The 21,411-nt window shown below is 44.2% G+C and overlaps 1 protein-coding gene across 1 annotated transcript in view; it reads right to left on the bottom strand.

Annotated features, from left to right (window-relative positions):
* Nucleotides 1-7,865, bottom strand: part of LOC147122359 (calcium-activated chloride channel regulator 1-like) — a 53,877-nt gene extending 46,012 nt beyond the window's left edge. Inside the window, exons 1-4 of the mRNA XM_085983441.1 lie at nucleotides 7,608-7,865; nucleotides 2,961-3,101; nucleotides 2,364-2,514; nucleotides 683-788 (exon numbers count right to left, since the gene is read on the bottom strand). Of these exons, the coding sequence (XP_085839567.1) occupies nucleotides 683-788; nucleotides 2,364-2,514; nucleotides 2,961-3,101; nucleotides 7,608-7,769 (560 nt within the window). The 5' untranslated portion in view covers nucleotides 7,770-7,865. The remainder of the gene's footprint in view (nucleotides 1-682; nucleotides 789-2,363; nucleotides 2,515-2,960; nucleotides 3,102-7,607) is intronic.
* Between the last annotated feature and the right edge of the window lie 13,546 nt (nucleotides 7,866-21,411).

A 21,411-nucleotide genomic window follows, 5' to 3' on the forward strand; every position in this document is an offset into this window, starting at 1 on the left:
AAGAAACTTGGGTTCCTTAGCTTTAATGAATCTGAGTAAAAGAGGATCTCAGAGGTATATTAGATGCTACTTAAAGTTAAATTATGACAGTAGGACAGGGGAGCATAGGTTCAAACTGACAAAAGGCAAATTTAAGACTGATGTCAATGTTCAATACATTGGATGGACTTCCAGGTAAGATAGGGAGCAAAAACCCTGGATTAATTTAGGAAATAGCTGGATGGTGTGATGAGGGAGAGTTTCTCTGAATGGTTGAGTTAGGATAGACCGAATGGTCTTCCTCGTTCATATCTATCTTATGATCTTGCGTATCATTCTTGGCTGTTGGGTCCAAATCCTGGAACTCCCTACCTAACAGCAATGTGGGAGTCCCTTCACCACACAGACTGCAGCAGTTCAAGCAGGCAGCTCACCTTCTCAAGGACAACCAGGGATGAGCAATAAATGCTGGCCTTGCCAGCGAGGCCCACATCCCCCAGAATCAATTTTTAAAGATCTTGTGACCTTTTGCTATGCTGTTGGTCATTGTAAATGGTTTGTATCTTTGAACAATATGTTGTTTTAATTGTGTGTTAGTGTAATGCATCACAGGAACATTCTCCCTGCTGTAGACTAGTCTGGAAACCTAAAAGGCTTTTCCTACTGAAATAAATCATAGGATTAGAATTGAAGAATATCCTACCTTGTTGCTTTGATTTCCCCGGCAGACAAATAAAAGGGCACCAAATCGTTATATTCATCAAACACTCCCCACCGGAGATGGGCCCACTCATGAACAAACACTCTACCTGTAAAAACAGAAGTAAGTATTTGTTTAAAATAACCATTCAAATTTAAATGGTACAATTGGTCTCTAATGGTGTTGCAAACAGGAAATCAAGGCCAAGTACCAATATTCAGGTAAGGCAGGGCTGGGGAGGGTGGCGGGAAGGATAATTGACAAAGGTGGGGAAGGGGCAAGTGGGGAGAGGGAGAGGAAGCGAGGGTAAGAGGGAAGGAGGAAAGGAAAGAACAGAACATCGTAACCCTTGTTTCTATTTTTAGGTTTGTTGTAGACTTTGTGGCTGTTGATACTTCTGTCCTTGAATTTAGTTCTGCATGAAGCAAATGATTTTGAAATAGAAATTAATATTTTGTTGGGTTCAGTTGCTCTTTTAACACACTGAGCACCGCAGTACAATTTTGCATCAAGTCCAAAGATAAACAATAGAATATTTGAAATAAAAACAGAAAATGCTGGAAATACTCAGCGGGTCAGGCAGCATCTGTAGAGCGAGAAACAGAGTTAACGGGCTGGATTTTCCAAACCCCGAGGGGGCGGGCTTGGAGGCTGGACAGCCGGTAAATTCGGAGAAAGTGGGGGCGGATGGCAAACCCGCCCCCATCCTGCCTCTGTGCCCTTTTGCCAGGAGGCGGGAAGATGTGCTGCTTCGGGTCCCGTCTCCTGGAGGCGGGAAAGGCATTTAATCCTTTTAACTGCCTGTTAACATGTAGTTAACAGGCAGAAAAAAGGATTAGTGCCATTTTACCTTCATAGGTGAAGGTTTCCCGACCTCGGAGAACCCCGCCAAGTTGGAGGAGACGTGAAGGAGGTCTGCGGCGGTCGGAGGCACCTGGAAGTCAGATGTGATGGGTGCAAGTGTGGAGTGGTAAGTATGCAAGGTGAGTGATAAGTTTTAAAATGTTCACTTACCTTGTTTTCTTCCTACAGCCTTCAGCTGCACTGGATCGAGAGAGCTGACATCCTCCTTGTTGATTTCACAGACTGGCTGTTAGATCCTCCGAACCAACAGCCAGGTGAAATCAACAAAGTTGAAAGGTTTGATGAGTCCTGAACACAAGGACTCATCAAACAACAGAGAATGTCAGTGTTTGACAGCTTCACAGAGCTGTCAAATGCTGACATTTCTTCTTTCAAGAAGTCTTGACAGATAGCACGTCTGACGTTGACGTGCTCTGTCAGTGACTTCCTCCCTAATTGGCCTGCTGAGCCCACAGGGCGGGCTTAACAAGGTCAATCAGGGGAAAATCCCTCTGGTTGGCCAAGGATGGAGGCGGGACATTGACACGACAAGCAGCAGTCCCGCCTCCAACTCGCCTCCATTCACAAAATCCAGCCCAACGTTTCAGGTCAATGACCCTTTGACCCTATTTGACTTGCTCCTGAATGTAGCTCCGAAGTGAAGCTCTGATACTCATTTATTACAGTGCCCCTATTTTGTTCTGAGCTGTTGCAAATCCTTTAAAATAAGATTTTGCTCAACTTCAGCCCCGCATAACTTAATGTGAGTATATTTCCAGTTAAATGGGAATTAATTATAACTAGCTGCACATTTGAAAGGAATTTCCTGCAAAGTTGTTACCTCTAGCGCCATAAACAGGGATCAGGCCATCGTTTAGCATAAAAGTCGAAGTGAAGTGAATGTACCGCCCCTTCTCACCACATCCGCCGTACTGCAGGGTGTACGGGTCATCTCCATAGTTAAGGTGTGGGTCAGCAATGATCACATCGGCCTATTAAAATAAAAATGGGGGAAATAACACCAGGAAAGCATAGTGAACCACCCAGAAAACTGTCAAACATAAACAGCAAAAGTTTGGAAACAAAGACAGCGAAGAAATACAAAAGTGAAAGTTGGAAAGAGCAAGGTTTTCTTCCCTGCGCGAAAATGTTTTCATTAAACTGTCCTTTTAAACCAATGTATGTTGGTGCATGTTGACAACATCCAAGATAAAAGCGTAACACATTTTCCAAACTGGATAGGGCCTCACAGTGGATTATTTGGATAAATGAAATAAGGAATAGAGCATTGGTGATGCTGGTATTGTAATTTTTCACAAAAATGACTGAGGCAGGACATGCAAGTATCACGTTTAAGAGTAAGTCGCAGTGTGGGTGATAGAATACCCATGAAAATAGAAAAAGATAATGCTAACGATGCCATTGTTCTAGCTTTTACCTTTTCGTAGAACTGGGTGGTTGGTCTCTGATAGCTGGAATTTGGGCTCCAGGTGTTGGGCAATAGGATTTTCACATCTCGATAATAAGCTCGATGGTTGGTGGCATTGTACAAGAAGGATGAGGCTGAAGTCACCATTTCCTAGAAGAAGCACAGTTTTCGCAATACTTTTTAACCACTGTACTCTATTTACAAATTTGGCACAATTCCTTAAGCATGTAGAACGTTACCAACTTATGTTGTGAATTTTAAACCCGGAGTCAGGGAGGGATGATGCCAGGGATCTGAATTTCAGATTTCTGCCCATCAACAACAACTTTCATTTATATAGCACCTTAAATTAGTAAAACATACCAAGGCGGTTCACAGGAGCGTTAGCAAACAAAATTTGACACCGAGCCACATAAGGAGATATTAGGAGATATTACTTGGTCAAAGAAGTAGGTTTTAAGGAGCATCTTGAAGGAGGAGAAAGAGGTAGAAAGGCGGAGAGGTTTAGGGAGGGAATTCCAGAGCTTAGAACCTAGGCAGCTGGAGGCACGGTGGAGTGCTGAAATTCAGATTTTTGTCTGGGAGTTTTGGATGAGATGTTAAACCGAGGCCCCATCTGCTCCCTCAGGTGGACGTAAAAGATCCTGAAGAGATCGCAAAGTCTCTGGTTGAAGAATGGACTCAGTCGAGAATATTTTTGTGGACTTTATGGGCTGAGGGTGTTTTCCCTGTGGTGGGATCGCCCTGTGCAGATATGTGGGGGACTGGTTTGTTAAAACTCCAGAGAACGCATGGCAGTTGGCTGTGACAAAAGAACTGTCAGTCATCCAGAATGTATGGGTTCGCCCGACAGTCCTGGAAAAAGGAAAGGGGCCATTGAACTTGAAAAGGCCGCTCTAATATGCAAAAGCACTTCTCACCTCCATCTCAGAAGAGAAGCAGAACAATGAACCCACTGGCCTCAGCCAGCCGAAAAGGAGCCAGTTTTTTTTCCCAACACAAAGACCGAAAGATATGTCCCAGACTTAGGGCCATTAATCCAATACTCATGGGTCCGAGGATGACTCATCACTGATTAAGCACCGGAGTGCTTAGAAACAAAAGGATTTTAAAGATTGGCGGGAAAAGATAGGGGTACCTAGACTACTATAGATTCTTTTCCATCATTCTCTCTCTCTCTCTTGCTTCCTCGCTCCACCAAGATCGATTTAACAAGAAGTACCAGAGGAAGAAGCCGCTGAGTGAAGCGATCGAGCCAAGCCGGTAACCAGATATCCCAGGCGAGCTGGGTGAGGTGTAAGGGGCTCAGGGTTTTTCTCAGGTGAAGTTTTTGGGCTATTCCGAGGGTGGGAGCTTCGTTTGGTTCAGCCAGGCGAAGGGGTTTATGCGACTGGGTAATTCGTTGGTAGAGGTGGAATTAGAATCCACTATTAAATACATATTTTGGTTCTGTCTTCACAAAGTAGGACACAAATAACCTTCCAGAAATGTCGGGGAACATAGGGTCTGATGAAAGGGAGGAACTGAATGAAATCAGTATTTGTAGGGAAATGGTGTTAGGGAAATTGATGGGATTGAAGGCCGATAAATCCCCAGGGCCTGATAATCTACATCCTAGGGTACTTAAGGAAGTGGCCCTAGAAATAGTTGATGCTTTACTGGTCATCTTGCAACATTCGATGGAATCTGGAACAGTACCCATGGATTGGAGGGTAGCTAATGTTACCCCACTATTCAAAAAAAACGGGGAATTACAGACCGGTAAGCCTGACATCGGTAGTGGGGAAAATGCTAGAGTCCATTATAAAAGATGTAATAGCAGAGCACTTGGAAAACAGTGACAGGATCGGACAAAGTCAACATGGATTTACAAAAGGTAAATCCTGCTTGACTAATCTACTGGAATTTTTTGAGGATGTAACTAGTAAAATAGATAAGGCAGAACCAGTGGATGTGGTGTATTTGGACTTTCAGAAGGCTTTCGATAAGGTCCCACATAAGAGATTAGCGTGTAAAGTTAAGGTACATGGGATTGGGGGCAAGGTATTGACTTGGATAGAGAACTGGTTGGCAGATAGAAAGCAAAGAGTTGGAATAAACGGGTCTTTTTCCGAGTGGCAGGCAGTGACTAGTGGGGTACCGCAGGGATCGGTCCTTGGACCCCAGCTATTCACAATATATATTAATGATCTAGACAAGGGAACTAGATGTAATATCTCCAAATTTGCAGATGACACAAAGCTGGGTGGGCGTGTGTGCTGTGAGGAGGATGCCAAGAAACTACAGGATGATTTGGACAGGTTGGGTGATTGGGCAGAAGCATGGCAGATGCAATATAACGTGGATAAATGTGAGGTTATCCACTTTGGTGTCAAAAACAGGAAGGCAGATTATTACCTGAATGGCAATAGATTGGGAGAAGGGGAAGTGCAACGAGACCTGGGTGTCCTTGTGCAACAGTCGCTGAAGGTAAGCATGCAGGTGCAGCAGGCGGTTAAGAAGGCAAATGGTATGTTGGCCTTCATAGCGAGAGGGTTTTGGTACAGGAACAAGGATGTCTTGCTACAGTTGTACAGGGTCTTGGTGAGACCACATCTTGAGTATTGTGTGCAGTTTTGGTCGCCTTATCTGAGGAAGGATGTTCTTGCCATGGAGGGAGTTCAGCGAAGATTCACCAGGCTGATACCTGGGATGGCAGGAATGACGTATGAGGAGAGATTGGGTCGATTGGGCTTGTACTCGCTGGAGTTTAGAAGAATGAGAGGGGATCTCATTGAAACTTATAAAATTCTGGCAGGACTGGACAGACTAGATGCAGGGAGGATGTTCCCGATGGTCAGGGAATCCAGAACCAGGGGTCACAGTCTAAGGATAAGGGGTAGGCCTTTTAGGACAGAAATTAGGAGGAATTTCTTCACCCAGAGAGTGGTGAACCTGTGGAATTCTCTACCACAGAAGGCAGTAGAGGCCAATTCATTAAATATATTCAAGAAGGAGTTGGATATATTTCTTAAGGCTAAAGGGATCAAGGGATATGGGGAGAAAGCAGGGACCGGGTACTGAACTTGGATGATCAGCCATGATCGCATTGAATGGCAGAGCAGGCTCGAGGGGCCGAATGGCCTACTCCTGCTCCTATCTTCTATGTTTCTATGTTTCTAGCAACAAGGGAATTACTGCTTGTTATAGTCCCCAGTTGTGTACTGTATGTATGTTGTTTGTAACCTGGATTTTATTCTCCACAGAGACAGTGATTTTGTTTAGTAGTGCATGTTTTAGCCAGTGTATGTTAGACCAAATAAATACAAGTTTGATTTTTCACTGAAACATTCCTGTCCATGACTTATTTCATTTACACTCTGAATAATAATTCCTGGGTATAGAACTTTCGTAAGGCGGGGGCGATTCGAACCGTCCGTCTAGCAATTGGGCTAGGATCAAAAACCGCTTACAATCCCATGACACTATTTTGAAGAAAAGCACGGGAGGATATTAAGGGATATGGAACCAAGACAAATAAATGTAGTTAACATAGAAACATAGAAGATAGGCGCAGGAATCGGCCATTCGGCCCCTCGAGCCTGTTCCGCCATTTAATGAGATCATGGCTGATCATCTAAATTCAGTACCCTGTCCTTGCTTTCTTCCCATATCCCTTGATCCCTTTAGCCTTAAGAAATATATCTAACTCCTTCTTGAATATATTTAATGAATTGGCCTCAACTGCCTTGTGTGGTAGAGAATTCCACAGGTTCACCACTCTCTGGGTGAAGAAATTCCTCCTCATTTCAGTCCTAAATGGCTTACCCCTTATCCTTAGACTGTGACCCCTGGTTCTGGACTCCCACTTAAGTGGCTAATATAAAAACAGAAAATGCTGGAAATACTCAGCGGGTCAGACAGCATATATATAGAGAGAGAAACAGAGTTAACTTTTCAGGTCAATGACGAAGGGTCATCGACCTGAAACGTTAACTCTGTTTCTCTCTCTACAGATGCTGCCTGACCTGCTGAGTATATCCAGCATTTTCTGTTTTTATTTCAGATTTCCAGCATCCACAGTATTTTGCTTTTGTGTTAGTAGTTAAGTGGCTAAGTTGGTAGCACTCTTGCCTCTGAGTCAGAAGGTTGTGGCTTCAAGTCCCACTCCAGAGACTTGAGCACAACTATCTAAGCTGACACTCCAGGGCAATACTGAGGGAGTGCTGCATCGTTGGAGGTGCCGTCTTTTGGATCAGACGTTAAACCGAGGCCCCATCGGCGCTCTCAGGTGGGCATGAAAGATCCCATGACACTGCTGTGTTTCCTACATTACAACAGTGACTACACTTCAAAAGTACTTCATTGGCTGTAAAGTGCTTTGGGCCATCCCAAGGTCGTGAAAGGTGCTATATAAATGCAAGTCTGTCTTCTATCTTTTTAAGATACAGATTGGCCATGAAGTAATTGAATGGCATAACAGGCTCGAGGGGCTGAATGCCCGACTCCGGTTCCTATGCTCCTACAGACATTTGGCTGGCCACAAAAGAAAACTTGTGGAATATCACATTGTTAAAGTGCCCTTTTACCAACTACTTACAATAGCATTTATATACAAATAATGAAGAACAGTCAACAGCTGCATTGGGGAATTCAGTTAACGTCTTATTTTCCTACCTGGATTTTTGCAATGAGGTTTAGATCTTCTGGAATCCCAGGGTTAATAGCAATGACGATGTTATCATAACCATTATTCACCAGCTTCACCTCAGAACATTTTACAATGCAGACAGAGATAAGGCACGCCAGAGACAGAGGAAATACTGTCATGAATTTCATTATTAGGACCCAGCTGAAGCCCCCTCTGCTCCCAAACGATTGTACTTATGAAGCTAAACTATTGAATACTGAACCGTATCAATGCGTTTCAGGTCAGCTATTAATTTTATTGCTGAAATCTGAATGCACAATAAGGAAATCACCTTCAGCACCTTATATCTATATATGCAAATATATAAATCATTTTTAGATAGGTGCAAATCATATTTTAATGGTGGAATCTAGCTCAATGTATCGGAGATAGGGACATGCCAGCAAGATTTTTCATCCTATGAATGGGCAGAAAATCTAGCCCCAAGAAAACTTGCTTCGCAACCAGAAACACGACTGACCAAACTTACCCAACACCATTTCTTCCATTATTGTAGCTCATTTCTCTAGTCAGTATGTCTTGTTTTAGTCAACTAAAGGGAGGGAAATAGCAGCTGACCAGTTACTAGGGTACAAACTGACCCTCGTTGCAGCCATTTTATGGGCGCACAACACGGGCAACAAGCACCAATTTTGGGAAAAATCCTGAGCCCAAAGGATGCCTGAAATAAGCCCGACCGGATATTGGGTCAGGTAATTTTTCAAGTGCCCCTGGCAGCCACCTAAAACAGGCGCTGGGCCCCTTACATGTGTAAACGAGAGGCCTAATGCCCATTTTAGGCACACTGGTAGAAATTGCTTTAGGATGGACATGGCAGGAGCCGTGCCTGCTTTCCAACAAGTGAAACATTTTTTTTTTTTTAACTTTCAAAATCGTTCCTGTGTAGCCAGGAGACACAGGCGTGCCATCAGACCCACCCATTGCCGCTCCTTCCCCCTCTTCCCTTAGTGCCCCATTCGGTGAAGCAAGCAGCCCGAAACTCAAAGAGCGGAATGGGCGCTCTGCCTGTGGAGGCGCGACAGGCTGGTAGCTTGTAAAATTATTGAAACGAGGTCAGACTTCCAATTATGGGCTGGCCCCAGGCTCCCTGGTTGGGGCAGTGCCAATTCCGTTCCTGAAAAGGCAGAGTCGTAAACATTTAACCAATGAGGAAGGAAACGGACAGCTCGGCAGCCAGACATAGTTAACAGACTCAAGGTACCTGACGTAGAAAATTGGTTTATCAAAGTCACAAATGACATCCTATGTGATTGTGACCATGTTGAACTATCCCTCCTCGTCCTGTCTGCAGCCTTGGACAAGATTGGCCACACCATCCTCCTCCAACACCCATCCTTCATTGTCGAGCTGGGTGCGACTGCCTTCACCTAGTTCCATTTTTACTTCTCCAGTCGTGGCCAGAGAATCTTCTGCAATGGCTTCTCTTCCTGTTCCCACACTGTTACCTCTGAAAGCCAACTAGGAGCTATCCTTGGACCCTTCCTATTTCTCATCTATATGCTGCCTCTCGGCGACATCATCCAAAAACACATCAGATTCCACAGGCCAGTGTCAGGAGCGGTGAGAGCGACGGTTCAGTGAGTATTTAAACTCACTTTCGCGGGCTTTTTTTCACAGGCTGGTGTCGGGAGCGGTGAGAGCGGAGGTTCAGTGAGTATTGATCCCACCACCAAACGCATCTTCCCCTCCCCTCTCCTTTCAGCATTCCGTAGGGACCGCTCCCTCCGCGACACCCTAGTCCACTCCTCTATCACCCCCAGCACCCCTTCCCCTTCACCCGACACCTTCCCATGCAAGCGCAGGAGATGCAACACCTGTCCTTATACCGCCCCCATTCCCACTGTCCAGGGCCCCAAACACCCCTTCCAGGTGAAACAGCGATTTACTTGTACTTCTTGCAATCTAGTATACTGTATTCACTGCTCACAATGTGGTCTCCTCTACACTGGGGAGACCAAACGCAGATTGGGTGACCGCTTTGCGGAACATCTCCGTTCAGTCCGTAAGGATGACCCCGAGCTTCAGGTTGCCTGTCATTTTAATTCACCGCCCCATTCCCACTCAGACCTCACTGTGGGCTCTTGCATTGTTCCACGGAAGCTCAGCGTAAACTCGAGGAACAGCACCTCATCTTCCGATTAGGCACTTTACAGCCTTCCGGACTCAATATCGAGTTCAACTATTTCAGATCATAACCTCGGCCCCCATTACATTTTTGCTTATTTTTTATCCACACCTTTGTTTTGGCCCTTCACCCCCCTCCTTTTTTTTCCCCTCTCCCATACAGCAGCTGTCTCCCACTCTGCCAGCACATTTCACACCTAATCTAAAGCTGTCTTTTGTCTCTACTAGTCCTATCACCTTCTTGTCTCATTTTGAATACCTCTCAATGTCTCTTCATTTCTCTTTTGTTCTCTCCCAGCCTGGCCTTTCAATCTATTTCATTTCCTGTGACTTTCCAGTCTTGACAAAGGGTTTGACCCGAAACGTTGACTCTATTTTCTCTCCACAGATGTTGCCTGGCCTGCTGAGTTTTTCCAGCATTTTCTGTTGTTATTTAGTATTTAAACTCACTTTCGCGGGCTTTCTTTCACAGGCCAGTGTTGGGAGCGGTGAGAGCGGCGGTTCAGTGAGTATTTAAACTCACTTTTGCGGGCTTTCTTTCACAGGCCAGTGTCGGGAGCAGTGAGAGCGGCGGTTCAGTGAGTATTTAAACTCACTTTCGCGGGCTTTTTTGCAGAGGCTTACCAATCTCGCAGACCAGCGGCGGCGTTCCAGAGCCACGTCATGGTTCAAAACGTGACACAGGCAGGAGGGAGCAGCTGATTGGGTGAGTACGGCCAGGTGAGTACTTATACTACTCTATAGTTTGACAGTTAAGGTTCATAGTTTATAAAGTTTAGAAGGTCTTAATTTTGTGGTTATAGTTTCTAAGGTCTCTGTTGTGTAGCGGGGAGTGCTAGGAAACAAGGGCCCTTGAGTATATCCTTTAATTGTAGTATAATTGGTGGTATTAATTTAATTTAAATTAATTAAAGGGTAAGTCATGGCAGAAAAGCTCGGCCCCGTGGCATGCTCCTCCTGCACTATGTGGGAAATCAGGGACACTTCCTGTGTCCCTGACTACCATGTGTGCGGGAAGTGTATCCAGCTGCAGCTACTGGCTGACCGCATTGCGGTGCTGGAGCCGCGAATGGATACATACTGGAGGATTCGCGATGCTGAGGACGTCGTGGATATCATGTTTAATCAGTTGGTCACATCACAGATAAAAGCTGCACAGGCAGGAAGGGAATGGATGACCGCCAGGCAGAGTAGTAGGCGCAGGCAGGTAGTGCAGGGGTCCCCTGTGGCCATCCCCCTCTCAAACAGATATACAGGAAACTTTGGTTTATCCGGAGGTTGCATGTCCGGAATACTCGATCTAATGGCAAAAAATCAGGAGCTGTTTTCTATATGTTTTTTTAGTTCTCGTTGCTTTTTTTCCCAGTCAAGCACTGCAAGGTCTGTAGCTTTAGCAACAGCTTCAGCTACAGATGCTTGCAACTGCAGCCGACTGTTTTGAAGCTGTTGCTAAGCAACAGGGTTTGTTGATTCACACGAAGCTTCTCAGTTCTGTATGTTTAAACATTAACTCTGGTATGTCCGGCACTTTTGATGTTACGGCACCAGCTCGGTCCCGTCAGTGCCGGATATCAGAAAGTTTCCTGCACCGCTTTGGATATTGTTGGGGAGGATGGCTTATTGGGGGAAGGCAGCAGCAACCAACTTCCTGGTGCCATGGGTGGTTCTGCTGCACGGGACGGGAGGAAAAAGAGTGGGAGAGCTATAGTGATAGGGGATTCTATTGTAAGGGGAATAGGCATTTCTGCGGCCGCAAACGAGACTCCAGGATGGTATGTTGCCTCCCTGGTGCAAGGGTCAAGGATGTCTCAGAGCGGCTGCAGGGCATTCTGGAGGGGGAGGGTGAACAGCCAGCTGTCGTGGTGCATATAGGTACCAACGATATAGGTTAAAAAACGGGATGAGGTCCTAAAAGCTGAATATAGGGAATTAGGAGGTAAATTTAAAAATAGGACCTCAAAGGTAGTAATCTCAGGATTGCTACCAGTGCCATGTGCTAGTCAGAGTAGGAATAGAAGGATATTTCAGATGAATACATGGCTAGAAGAATGGTGCAAGGGGGAGAGATTCAAATTCCTGGGACATTGGAACCGGTTCTGGGGGAGGTGGGACCAGTACAAACTGGATGGTTTGCACCTGGGCAGGGCCGGGACCGATGTCCTAGGGGCAGTGTTTGCTAGTGCTGTTTGGGAGGGTTTAAACTAAAATGGCAGGGGGTTGGGAACCTGTGCAGGGAGACAGAGGAAAGGGAAGCAAGGATAGAAGCAAAAGACAGGAAGGAGAAAAGCAAAAGTGCAAGTCAGAGAAATTAAGGGAGTAAATCAAACATGGCCGCAGTAAACAATAATTCTAAAAGGTCTAAGAGCGTTAAAAAAACAAGCCTGAAGGCTTTGTTTCTTAATGCAAGAAGAATTCGTAATAAGGTGAATGAATGAGCTGCACAAATAGATGTAAACGGATATGATATAATTGGGATTACGGAGACATGGCTCCAGGGTGACCAAGGCTGGGAATTCAACATCCAGGGGTATTCAATATTCAGGAAGGACAGGCAAAAAGGAAAAGGTGGTGGGGTAGCATTGCTGGTTAAAGAGGACATTAACACAATAGTAAGGAAGGATATTAGCTCTGATGATGTGGAAACTGTATGGGTAGAGCTGAGAAATACCAAGGGGCAGAAAACGTTAGTGGGAGTTGTATACAGACCCCCAAACAGTAATGCTGAGGTTGGGGATGGCATTAAACGGGAAATTAGAGATGCGTGCAATAAGGGCATAGCAGTTATCATGGGTGACTTTAATTTACATATAGATTGGTCTAACCAAATTAGTAACAAGACTGTGGAAGAGGAATTCCTAGAGTGTATACAGGATGGTTTCCTGGACCAATATGTTGAGGAACCAACTAGAGATCTTAAACTGGGTATTATGTAATGAGAAAGGATTAATTAGCAATCTTGTCGTGCGAGGCCCCTTATGGAGAAGCGATCATAATATGATAGAATTCTTCATTAAGATGGAGAGTGAAGTAGCTGATTCAGAGACTTGGGTACTGAATTTAAATAAAGGAAACTATGATGGTATGAGGCGCGAGTTGGCTAGGGTGGATTGGGGAATGTTACTTAAAGGTTGACGGTGAATAGGCAATGGCAAACATTTAACGATCGCATGGATGAACTGCAGAATTTGTTCATCCCTGTTTGGCATAAAAATAAAACAAAAAAGGTGACTCAACATTGGCTAGCAAGGGAAATTAGGGATAGCATAAGATTCAAGGAGAGGATATATAAACTGGCAAGAAAAAGCAGCAAACCTGAGGATTGGGAGCAGTTTAGGATTCAGCAAAGGAGGACAAAGGGATTAATTAAGAGGGGGAAAATAGAGTATGAGAGTAAGCTAGCAGGGAACATAAAACTGACTGTAAAAGCTTCTATAGATATGTGAAGAGAAAAAGATTGGTAAAGTCAAGCGTAGGTCCCTTGCAGTCAGAATCAGGGGAATTTATAATGGGGAACAAAGAAATGGCATACCAATTAAATACATATTTTGGTTCTGTCTTAAATAAGGAGGACACAAATAACTTCCTAGAGATGTCGGGGAATGTAGGGTCTAATGAGAGGGAGGAACTGAATGAAATCAGTATTTGTAGGGAAATGGTGTTCGGGAAATTGACGGGATTGAAGGCCAATACATCCCCAGGGCCTGATAATCTACACCCTAGGGTACTTAAGGAAGTGGCCCTAGAAATAGTAGATGCATTGCTGGTCATCTTCCAAAATTCTATACACTCTGGAACTGTTCCCATGGATTGGAGGGTAGCTAATGTAACCCCACTATTTAAAAAAGGTGGTAGAGAGAAAACGGGGAATTATAGACCGGTAAGCCTGACATCAGTAGTGGGGAAAATACTAGAGTCCATTATAAAAGATGTAATTGCAGAGCACTTGGAAAACAGTGACAGGATCAGACATAGTCAACATGGATTTACAAAAGGTAAATCATGCTTGACTAATCTACTGGAATTTTTTTAGGATGTAACTGGTAGGATAAGGGAGAACCAGTGGATGTGGTGTATTTGGACTTTCAGAAGGCTTTTGATAAGGTCCTGCTTAAGAGACTAGCGTGCAAAGTTAGAGCACATGGGATTGGGGCAAGGTACTGACTTGGATAGAAAACTGGTTGGCAGACAGGAAGCAAAGACTGGGAATAAACAAATCTTTTTCCGAGTGGAAGACAGTGACTAGTGGGGTACCGCAGGGATCGGTGCTAGGACCCCAGTTATTCACAATATATATTAATGATCTAGACGAGGGAACTAGATGTAATATCTCCAAGTTTGCAGACGACACAAAGCTGGGTGGGCGTGTGTGCTGTGAGGAGGATGCCGAGAAACTCCAGGCGGTAGACCACATAAAGATACTTGGTCTGATCCGCATCGATGTTCCTCAGGGCGAACTGGGCCTCGACCTGAATAAACCACGAGGGCGCTTGCTGCTCCCAGAACTGTGGTAGCTTCAGCGAAACGGCATTTGCTTCCATGCTGTGCTCTTCTTTTGTGAAAACGTTCACAAAAACGGGGTCACCAATGTAGGAATTAACGAATTCCTACGAATAACGGAGATCGACACAAGAGAACAATCAAACAGGTCTTTACTCAATGGAGATGCCACGAGGACTGCCTGGGCAGTCCCGTGGTTTGTGACGTGACGTCATCGCGTTTGCCCACGTTTTCCCGCACTCTTAAAGGGGCCACGCCCCGTACATGCAAACTCTATATACAAAACACAGTAATGCCTAACACAGTGGTACAGGTTTAGGCTGGTGTTAGAACATCGTTAAAGAGAATTATATACAGTTATCCAGAGTCATTTAGTGGGTCTGCCACAATATCCGTTTTAATTGATATAATCTTGTATGCTCATCCTGTCCACAAATGTTATTTCTGTAGCACTTTTTGTGTCAACATTTTCTAATGGGAAAGCCGTATGTAAACATTTCACCACATTTTACCTTTTGGGAAAAGAAGAATGTGCACCAATTTTTCTCTCTCTAGTTTCAAATGACCAAATTATTAAACACACTAGATTTCATATTTCACGATAGTGTGATTCAATAGATAAATTTAATCATTTCTGGGCCTTTTTTTAATACTGTAGCCTGGATTTGGACTGGATAGGGATAGTTTTTAAACTTGGGCCACCTGGTGTGAATGGGACGGTGGTGGCGTTAAAATAACCGCAGTGCTTAACGCCTCGTTAACGCAGGTGAAAGGGGCCTACCAGTGGGTGGCCAGACTGCCCACCTGTCTTGGGCAGTAGGCCATTTTCATATGCAAGGCTCCCACCCACACTCTGCCCATTTTACCCAGTGGATACAGTTGAAGAAGAAAAAAGCAAATTAGAATTTTTTTTTGAGTGCTCCTCCGAGCCCCGCAAAATGTTGGGCCACTGTGGGAGGCCGGTCGGGTGAGCATTGGAATCGTCAAGTCTAGAGGTAGCAAAGGCATGGATGAGGGTTTCAGCAGCAGATGAGCTGAGGCAGGGGTGGAGGCGGGCGATGTTACGGAGGTGGAAGTAGTCGGTCTTGGTGATGGCGAGGATATGGGATTGGAAGCTCATCTCGGGGCCAAATAGGACGAAGTTTGTAGTGGGGACCGAAGACAATGGCTTTGCGTTTCCCAATATTTAATTGGCAGAAGTATCTTCTCATCCAGTACTGGACATAAGGCAAGTAGTGTGACAAATCAGAGGCAGTGGAGGGGTCGAGAGAGGTGGTGGGGTAGAGCTGGGTGTCGTTGGGGTACATAGAAAACATATAGAAGATAGGAGCAGGAGTAGGCCATTCGGCCCCTCGAGCCTGCTCCGCCATTCAATGCAATCATGGCTGACCATCCAAATTCAGTACCCTGTCCCTGCTTTCTCCCCATATCCCTTGATCCCTTTAGCCTTAAGAAATATATCTAACTCCTTCTTGAATATATTTAATGAATTGGCCTCAACTGTCTTCAGTGGTAGAGAATTCTACAGGTTCACGACTCTCTGGGTGAAGAAATTCCTCCTCATCTCAGTCCTAAATGGCTTACCCCTTATCCTTAGACTGTGACCCCTGGTTCTGGACTCCCCCACCATCGGGAACAGCCTTCCTGCATCTAGTCTGTCCAGTCCTTTTAGAATTTTATAAGTTTCAATGAGATCCCCTCTCATTCTTCTGAACTCTAGCGAATATAAGCCTAATCGACCCAATCTCTCTTCATACGTCATTCCTGCCATCCCAGGTATCAGTCTGGTGAATCTTCGCTGCACTCCCTTCATGGCAAGAACATCCTTCCTCGGATAAGGCGACCAAAACTGCACACAATACTCAAGGTGTGGTCTCACCAAGGCCCTGTACAACTGCAGCAAGACATCCTTGCTCCTTGCTTTTATACATATGTGAAGAGAAAAAGATTGGTGAAGTCAAGCATAGGTCCCTTGCAGTCAGAATCAGGGGAATTTATAATGGGGAACAAAGAAATGGCAGACCAATTGAAATAAAGAGTAGATTGCCTTTCAAAAGCTAGGCTTTATTAACCTTAAAAAACCAGCAAGTACATGTTGAGCACCCAGTCTCAACTAAACTGTAGAAAACTGAATTTAAGATGGCCACCACAGGTCACATGGAATCAACTAACCAATAAGTTTACAGCATATATCTCAAGGCAGGAAAACAGGCAGCCAATTACAATGCTTCTTATAAAACAAGAATAATCACCACATTCACCCCTCCTTTTAAAATATACTTCAACCTAGGTAGCCTTTACAGTTTACAATTAGTTATTTATGACTAGAGCAATACATGTATAATGCCTTCAACAATTTTAAAATTTTACTATTAAATTATTAATTATTTTAAAAGTCCATTTTTAATCGGTCGACCGGATATCTTGTTCGTGTCGACCTTCTTAGCCTTGGTGGAGTTCCTTACCCTCCCACACCAGGAGACACAGAAATATCTTCTGCAGGGAGGCTATCAATATCCCGATTATCAACGGTTTCCGGATTGGAAGTCCCATTAGAAGGTAGACTGGGAGGGTCATGAACATCCATCGGGGGCAGACTAAGAGAATTGTAAGTGTCTGCAATAGGATTGGAAATGTTCGTAGTATCTGTGACGACATCAACATTATCTGAATTATGGCTATTGTTAATGTCCTCAGGAGAGGGCTGGCCACCACAAGGAGCTAAGTCTTTAACTGAAACCGTACTTTCTTTCCCATCTTGGAATCGAATGTGAGCATATTGGGAATTTGCCTCCAATAGCTCCACCTCCTCCACTAAAGGATCATACTTTGACAGTCTAACATGGCATCGGAGCAGCACAGGTCCCTGCATAGTAAGCCATGAAGGTACCGAATATCCCATAGTGGATCTCCGCGGATAGTTGAAGAGCCTTTCATGGGGGGTCACATTAGTAGCCGTTGAAAGCAATGATCTAATGGAATGCAGGGCATCAGGCAGTACCATTTCCCACTGTGTATTCTTAAGGTTCCGGGATGTCAAAGCCAACATAACTGCCTTCCAGATCACCCCATTGTATCGTTCGCACTGTCCATTACCCTGGGGATTATACGGGGTAGTTCTGCTAGTAGAAATCCCCCGACTCTGGAGGTATTCCTTCAACTGGGAAGACATAAAAGAACTTCCCTGATCTGAATGGATATACGCAGGCATCCCAAAGATGACAAAAAGTTCAGTCAGACATTTAATAACTGTAGCAGCTGATACATCTGCACAAGGAAAAGCAAAAGGGAACCTTGAAAACTCATCCACAACAGTAAATATATATCGATTCTGAGTCGTTGAAGGAAGAGGCCCCTTAAAATCAACGCTCAGGCGTTCAAAGGGAGAAGTAGCCTTTATAAGATGAGCTCGTTGAGGCTTAAAGAAATTCGGTTTACACCGGGCGCAGACAGAGCATGACGAAGTCATCCGCTTGACGTCTTCAACTGAAAAGGGCAAATTCTTACTGCGTATGAAGTGTATCATCCTCGTAACACCAGGATGGCACAAAGCATTATGAAGATTAATAAGCATATCTCCGTGAAGCACAGAACAATAAGCCCTCGACAGCGCATCAGCGGCAACATTATCCTTCCCCGGACGATAGACTATATCAAAATGGTAGCATGCCAACTCGATCCTCCACCTCATTATTTTATCATTCTTAATCTTTCCGAAATGTTTGACATCAAACATGAAGGACACAGATTTTTGGTCAGTTACTAACGTAAAATGTCGCCCAGATAAATAATGTCTCCATTTACGCAGTGCTTCTACTATTGCGTACGCCTCTTTCTCTATTGATGAATGTCTCTGCTCATTATTGCTCAGAGTACGTGAGAAAAAGGCCACAGGTCTTCCATTTTGGTTCAGGGTAGCCCCAATTGCAAAATCGGAAGCGTCCGTCTCAATCACAAAGGGAACCTGCTCATCAATAGAATGCACAACTGCTCCAAGGATATCCTTTTTAAGATTATCAAAACACGTCCTGGCCTCCCATGATAGAGGATATGCCGTAACCCGAATAAGGGGCCGGATCTTCTGCGAGAAGTTTGCAATTCAATTAGAATAATAAGAAAACAGTCCAACAACTCGTTGCAAGGCCTTAGAATTAGTAGGGCAAGGTAAATCAATCAGTGGTCGCAGCCATTCTGGATCTGGTTTAATCTTGTTTCCCCGAGATAATATACCCCAGTAAATTTACCTCGGTGGTCGAAAAGATACACTTCTCTTTATTAAAAGTTAAGCCAACTTTTTCCGCAACTTGAAGGAATCTTTCTAGATTAAAATCGTGCTCCACCCTTGATTTGCCACACACCGTGATGTCATCTAAATATGAGAAGGTGTCAGAGAGAGAGTTATCACTTATAAAAGCATCCATTGCCCGTTGAAAACAGGCGACACCATTAGTAACACCGAATGGTACTCGGCAAAACTGGTACAGCTTTCCGCCAGCTTCAAAGGCCGTATATGGTTTGTCCCTCTTAGCGATAGGAATCTGATGATAAGCACTCTTTAGGTCAATAGTGCTAAAAACCTTATATTGAGATACTTTATTGATAAGCTCATCAATCTTAGGCAGGGGGTACGCATCTAATTGAGTATACCTGTTAATAGTTTGAGAGTAGTCTATCACCATTCGCTTCTTATGTCTCTCATTAGTGGTGACAACTACCTGTGGCCGCCAGGGCGAAAAACTAGGTTCAATGATTCCTTCCGATAAAAGACGTTGAACTTCAGAATTAATAAATTCTTTATCCTGACTGCTATACCTTCTTGACTTGGTAGCAATTGGCTCACAGTCCGGCATCAAATTGGAAAAAAGTGATAATGGAGAAATGAATAAAGAAGTTAATCCACAAATAGACAAAGGTGGCTTGGTTCCTCCGAAAGAAAGACTGAGGGACTCATGTAATTGAAGCACATCATGACCAATCAAAATGTCCGCACAGAGATTAGGCAGAACGGATAGGCGTATATCAGTATACGTATTACCTAGGAGAATTAATTTCACAAGGCAACAACCAGCTACTTGTGAGGTGAGAGTCGTCTGAGCCATACACACCTGATAGGAAACAGGCGAAATTTTCAAACGCTTCTCCCTCACAAACTGAAGACTTATAAAGCTCTCAGTACTGCCCATATCTATAAGGGCCTTCACTTCTAACCCATTAACTTGGGCCATAACTATAGCTTTGTTTAGGCCATGGGAAAAGGCGGCAGAAACTGATGCAATAAACGCCCTATCTAAAGGCTGAATGGTTGCAGAGGAGGCAACCGATTTGCAAACACGTGCGTAATGACCTCCCTTGCCGCATTTACTACACACAGCCTTCCGGGCAGGGCATTTCAGACGGGGGTGCCGGGCGTTCCCGCAAAAATAACACTTCTGAATCCTAGAGGCAACAGCTGCCAAAGCAGAAACTGTTTCGGAATCTGATAAACCACTCCTATTAAATCCACGTAACTCCCTTTCATCCGGAACTGCCAAAACCACGGTCACAGGCCGATCAAAAAGAGCATAAGAATCCGAACTTCTCTGAGCCAAATCCAATGTAGAGGCTTGCTCAAAAGCACTCTTAAGATCCAAGATCTTATTTTCTAATAACTGCTGACGAATTGATCTAGACAGTAATCCATTCATAAATGCACCCCGTACCGACTCTTCCCTATGTTCTTCTGCAGACACGGCCTTATAATTACAGTTAGCACCAAGGCGCCGGAGTGCTTGTAAATAAGCATCCAAGGATTCTCCCGCCTGCTGCCTACGGGCAGATAAAAGGTGACGTGCAAATACCTCATTTTTGGGTTTAACAAAAAAAAATTCCAACGTAGCAATAGCCAATTCATAAGTTTCACAGTCCAAAATATACTTATACACATCCGGAGCAATGTAGTTGATTAGTATATCCAACTTATTTCGAGATTGCTGATCCAACACACCCAAAAAGTTTTTAAATGTACGATACCAATGTTTCCATTGATCATCCACTCCTGCAGAATTAGGGTCAGCATTAAATCGTTCCGGTTGAAGATATCGTTCCATTATAGCAAAAGGTTAATAAATTGAAATAAAGAGTAGATTGCCTTTCAAAAGCTAGGCTTTATTAACCTTAAAAAACCAGCAAGTATATGTTGAGCACCCAGTCTCAACCAAACTGTAGAAAACTGAATTTAAGATGGCCACCACAGGTCACATGGAATCAACAAACCAATAAGTTTACAGCATATATCTCAAGGCAGGAAAACAGGCAACCAATTACAATGCTTCTTATAAAACAAGAATAATCACCACACCAATTAAATACATATTTTGGTTCTGTCTTCACAAAGGAGGACACAAATAACCTCCCAGAGATGTTGGGGAACATAGGGTCTGATGAAAGGGAGGAACTGAAAGAAATCAGTATTTGTAGGGAAATGGTGTTAGGGAAATTGATGGGATTGAAGGCCGATAAATCCCCAGGGCCTGATAATCTACATCCTAGGGTACTTAAGAAATTGGCCCTAGAAATAGTAGATGCATTGCTGATCATCTTGCAACATTCGATGGAATCTGGAACAGTACCCATGGATTGGAGGGTAGCTAATGTTACCCCACTATTCAAAAAAGGTGGTAGAGAAAACGGGGAATTATATCGGTAGTGGGGAAAATGCTAGAGTCCATTATAAAAGATGTAATAGCAGAGCACTTGGAAAACAGTGACAGGATCGGACAAAGTCAACATGGATTTACAAAAGGTAAATCGTGCTTGACTAATCTGGAATTTTTTGAGGATGTAACTGGTAAAATAGATAAGGGAGAACCAGTGGATGTGTTGTATTTGGACTTTCAGAAGGCTTTCGATAAGGTCCCGCATAAGAGATTAGCGTGTAAAGTTAAGGCACATGGGATTGGGGGCAAGGTATTGACTTGGATAGAGAACTGGTTGGCAGACAGAAAGCAAAGAGTTGGAATAAACGGGTCTTTTTCCGAGTGGCAGGCAGTGACTAGTGGGGTACCGCAGGGATCGGTCCTTGGACCCCAGCTATTCACAATATATATTAATGATCTAGACAAGGGAACTAGAACTAGATCTGCCTCTCGGATCGTCAGCCTCCTCAAAAAC

Source organism: Somniosus microcephalus, chromosome 3, assembly GCF_052327205.1.
Source record: "Somniosus microcephalus isolate GS21.2 chromosome 3, FLI_Smic_1.0, whole genome shotgun sequence".
In the NCBI taxonomy this organism is placed as follows: domain Eukaryota; kingdom Metazoa; phylum Chordata; class Chondrichthyes; order Squaliformes; family Somniosidae; genus Somniosus; species Somniosus microcephalus.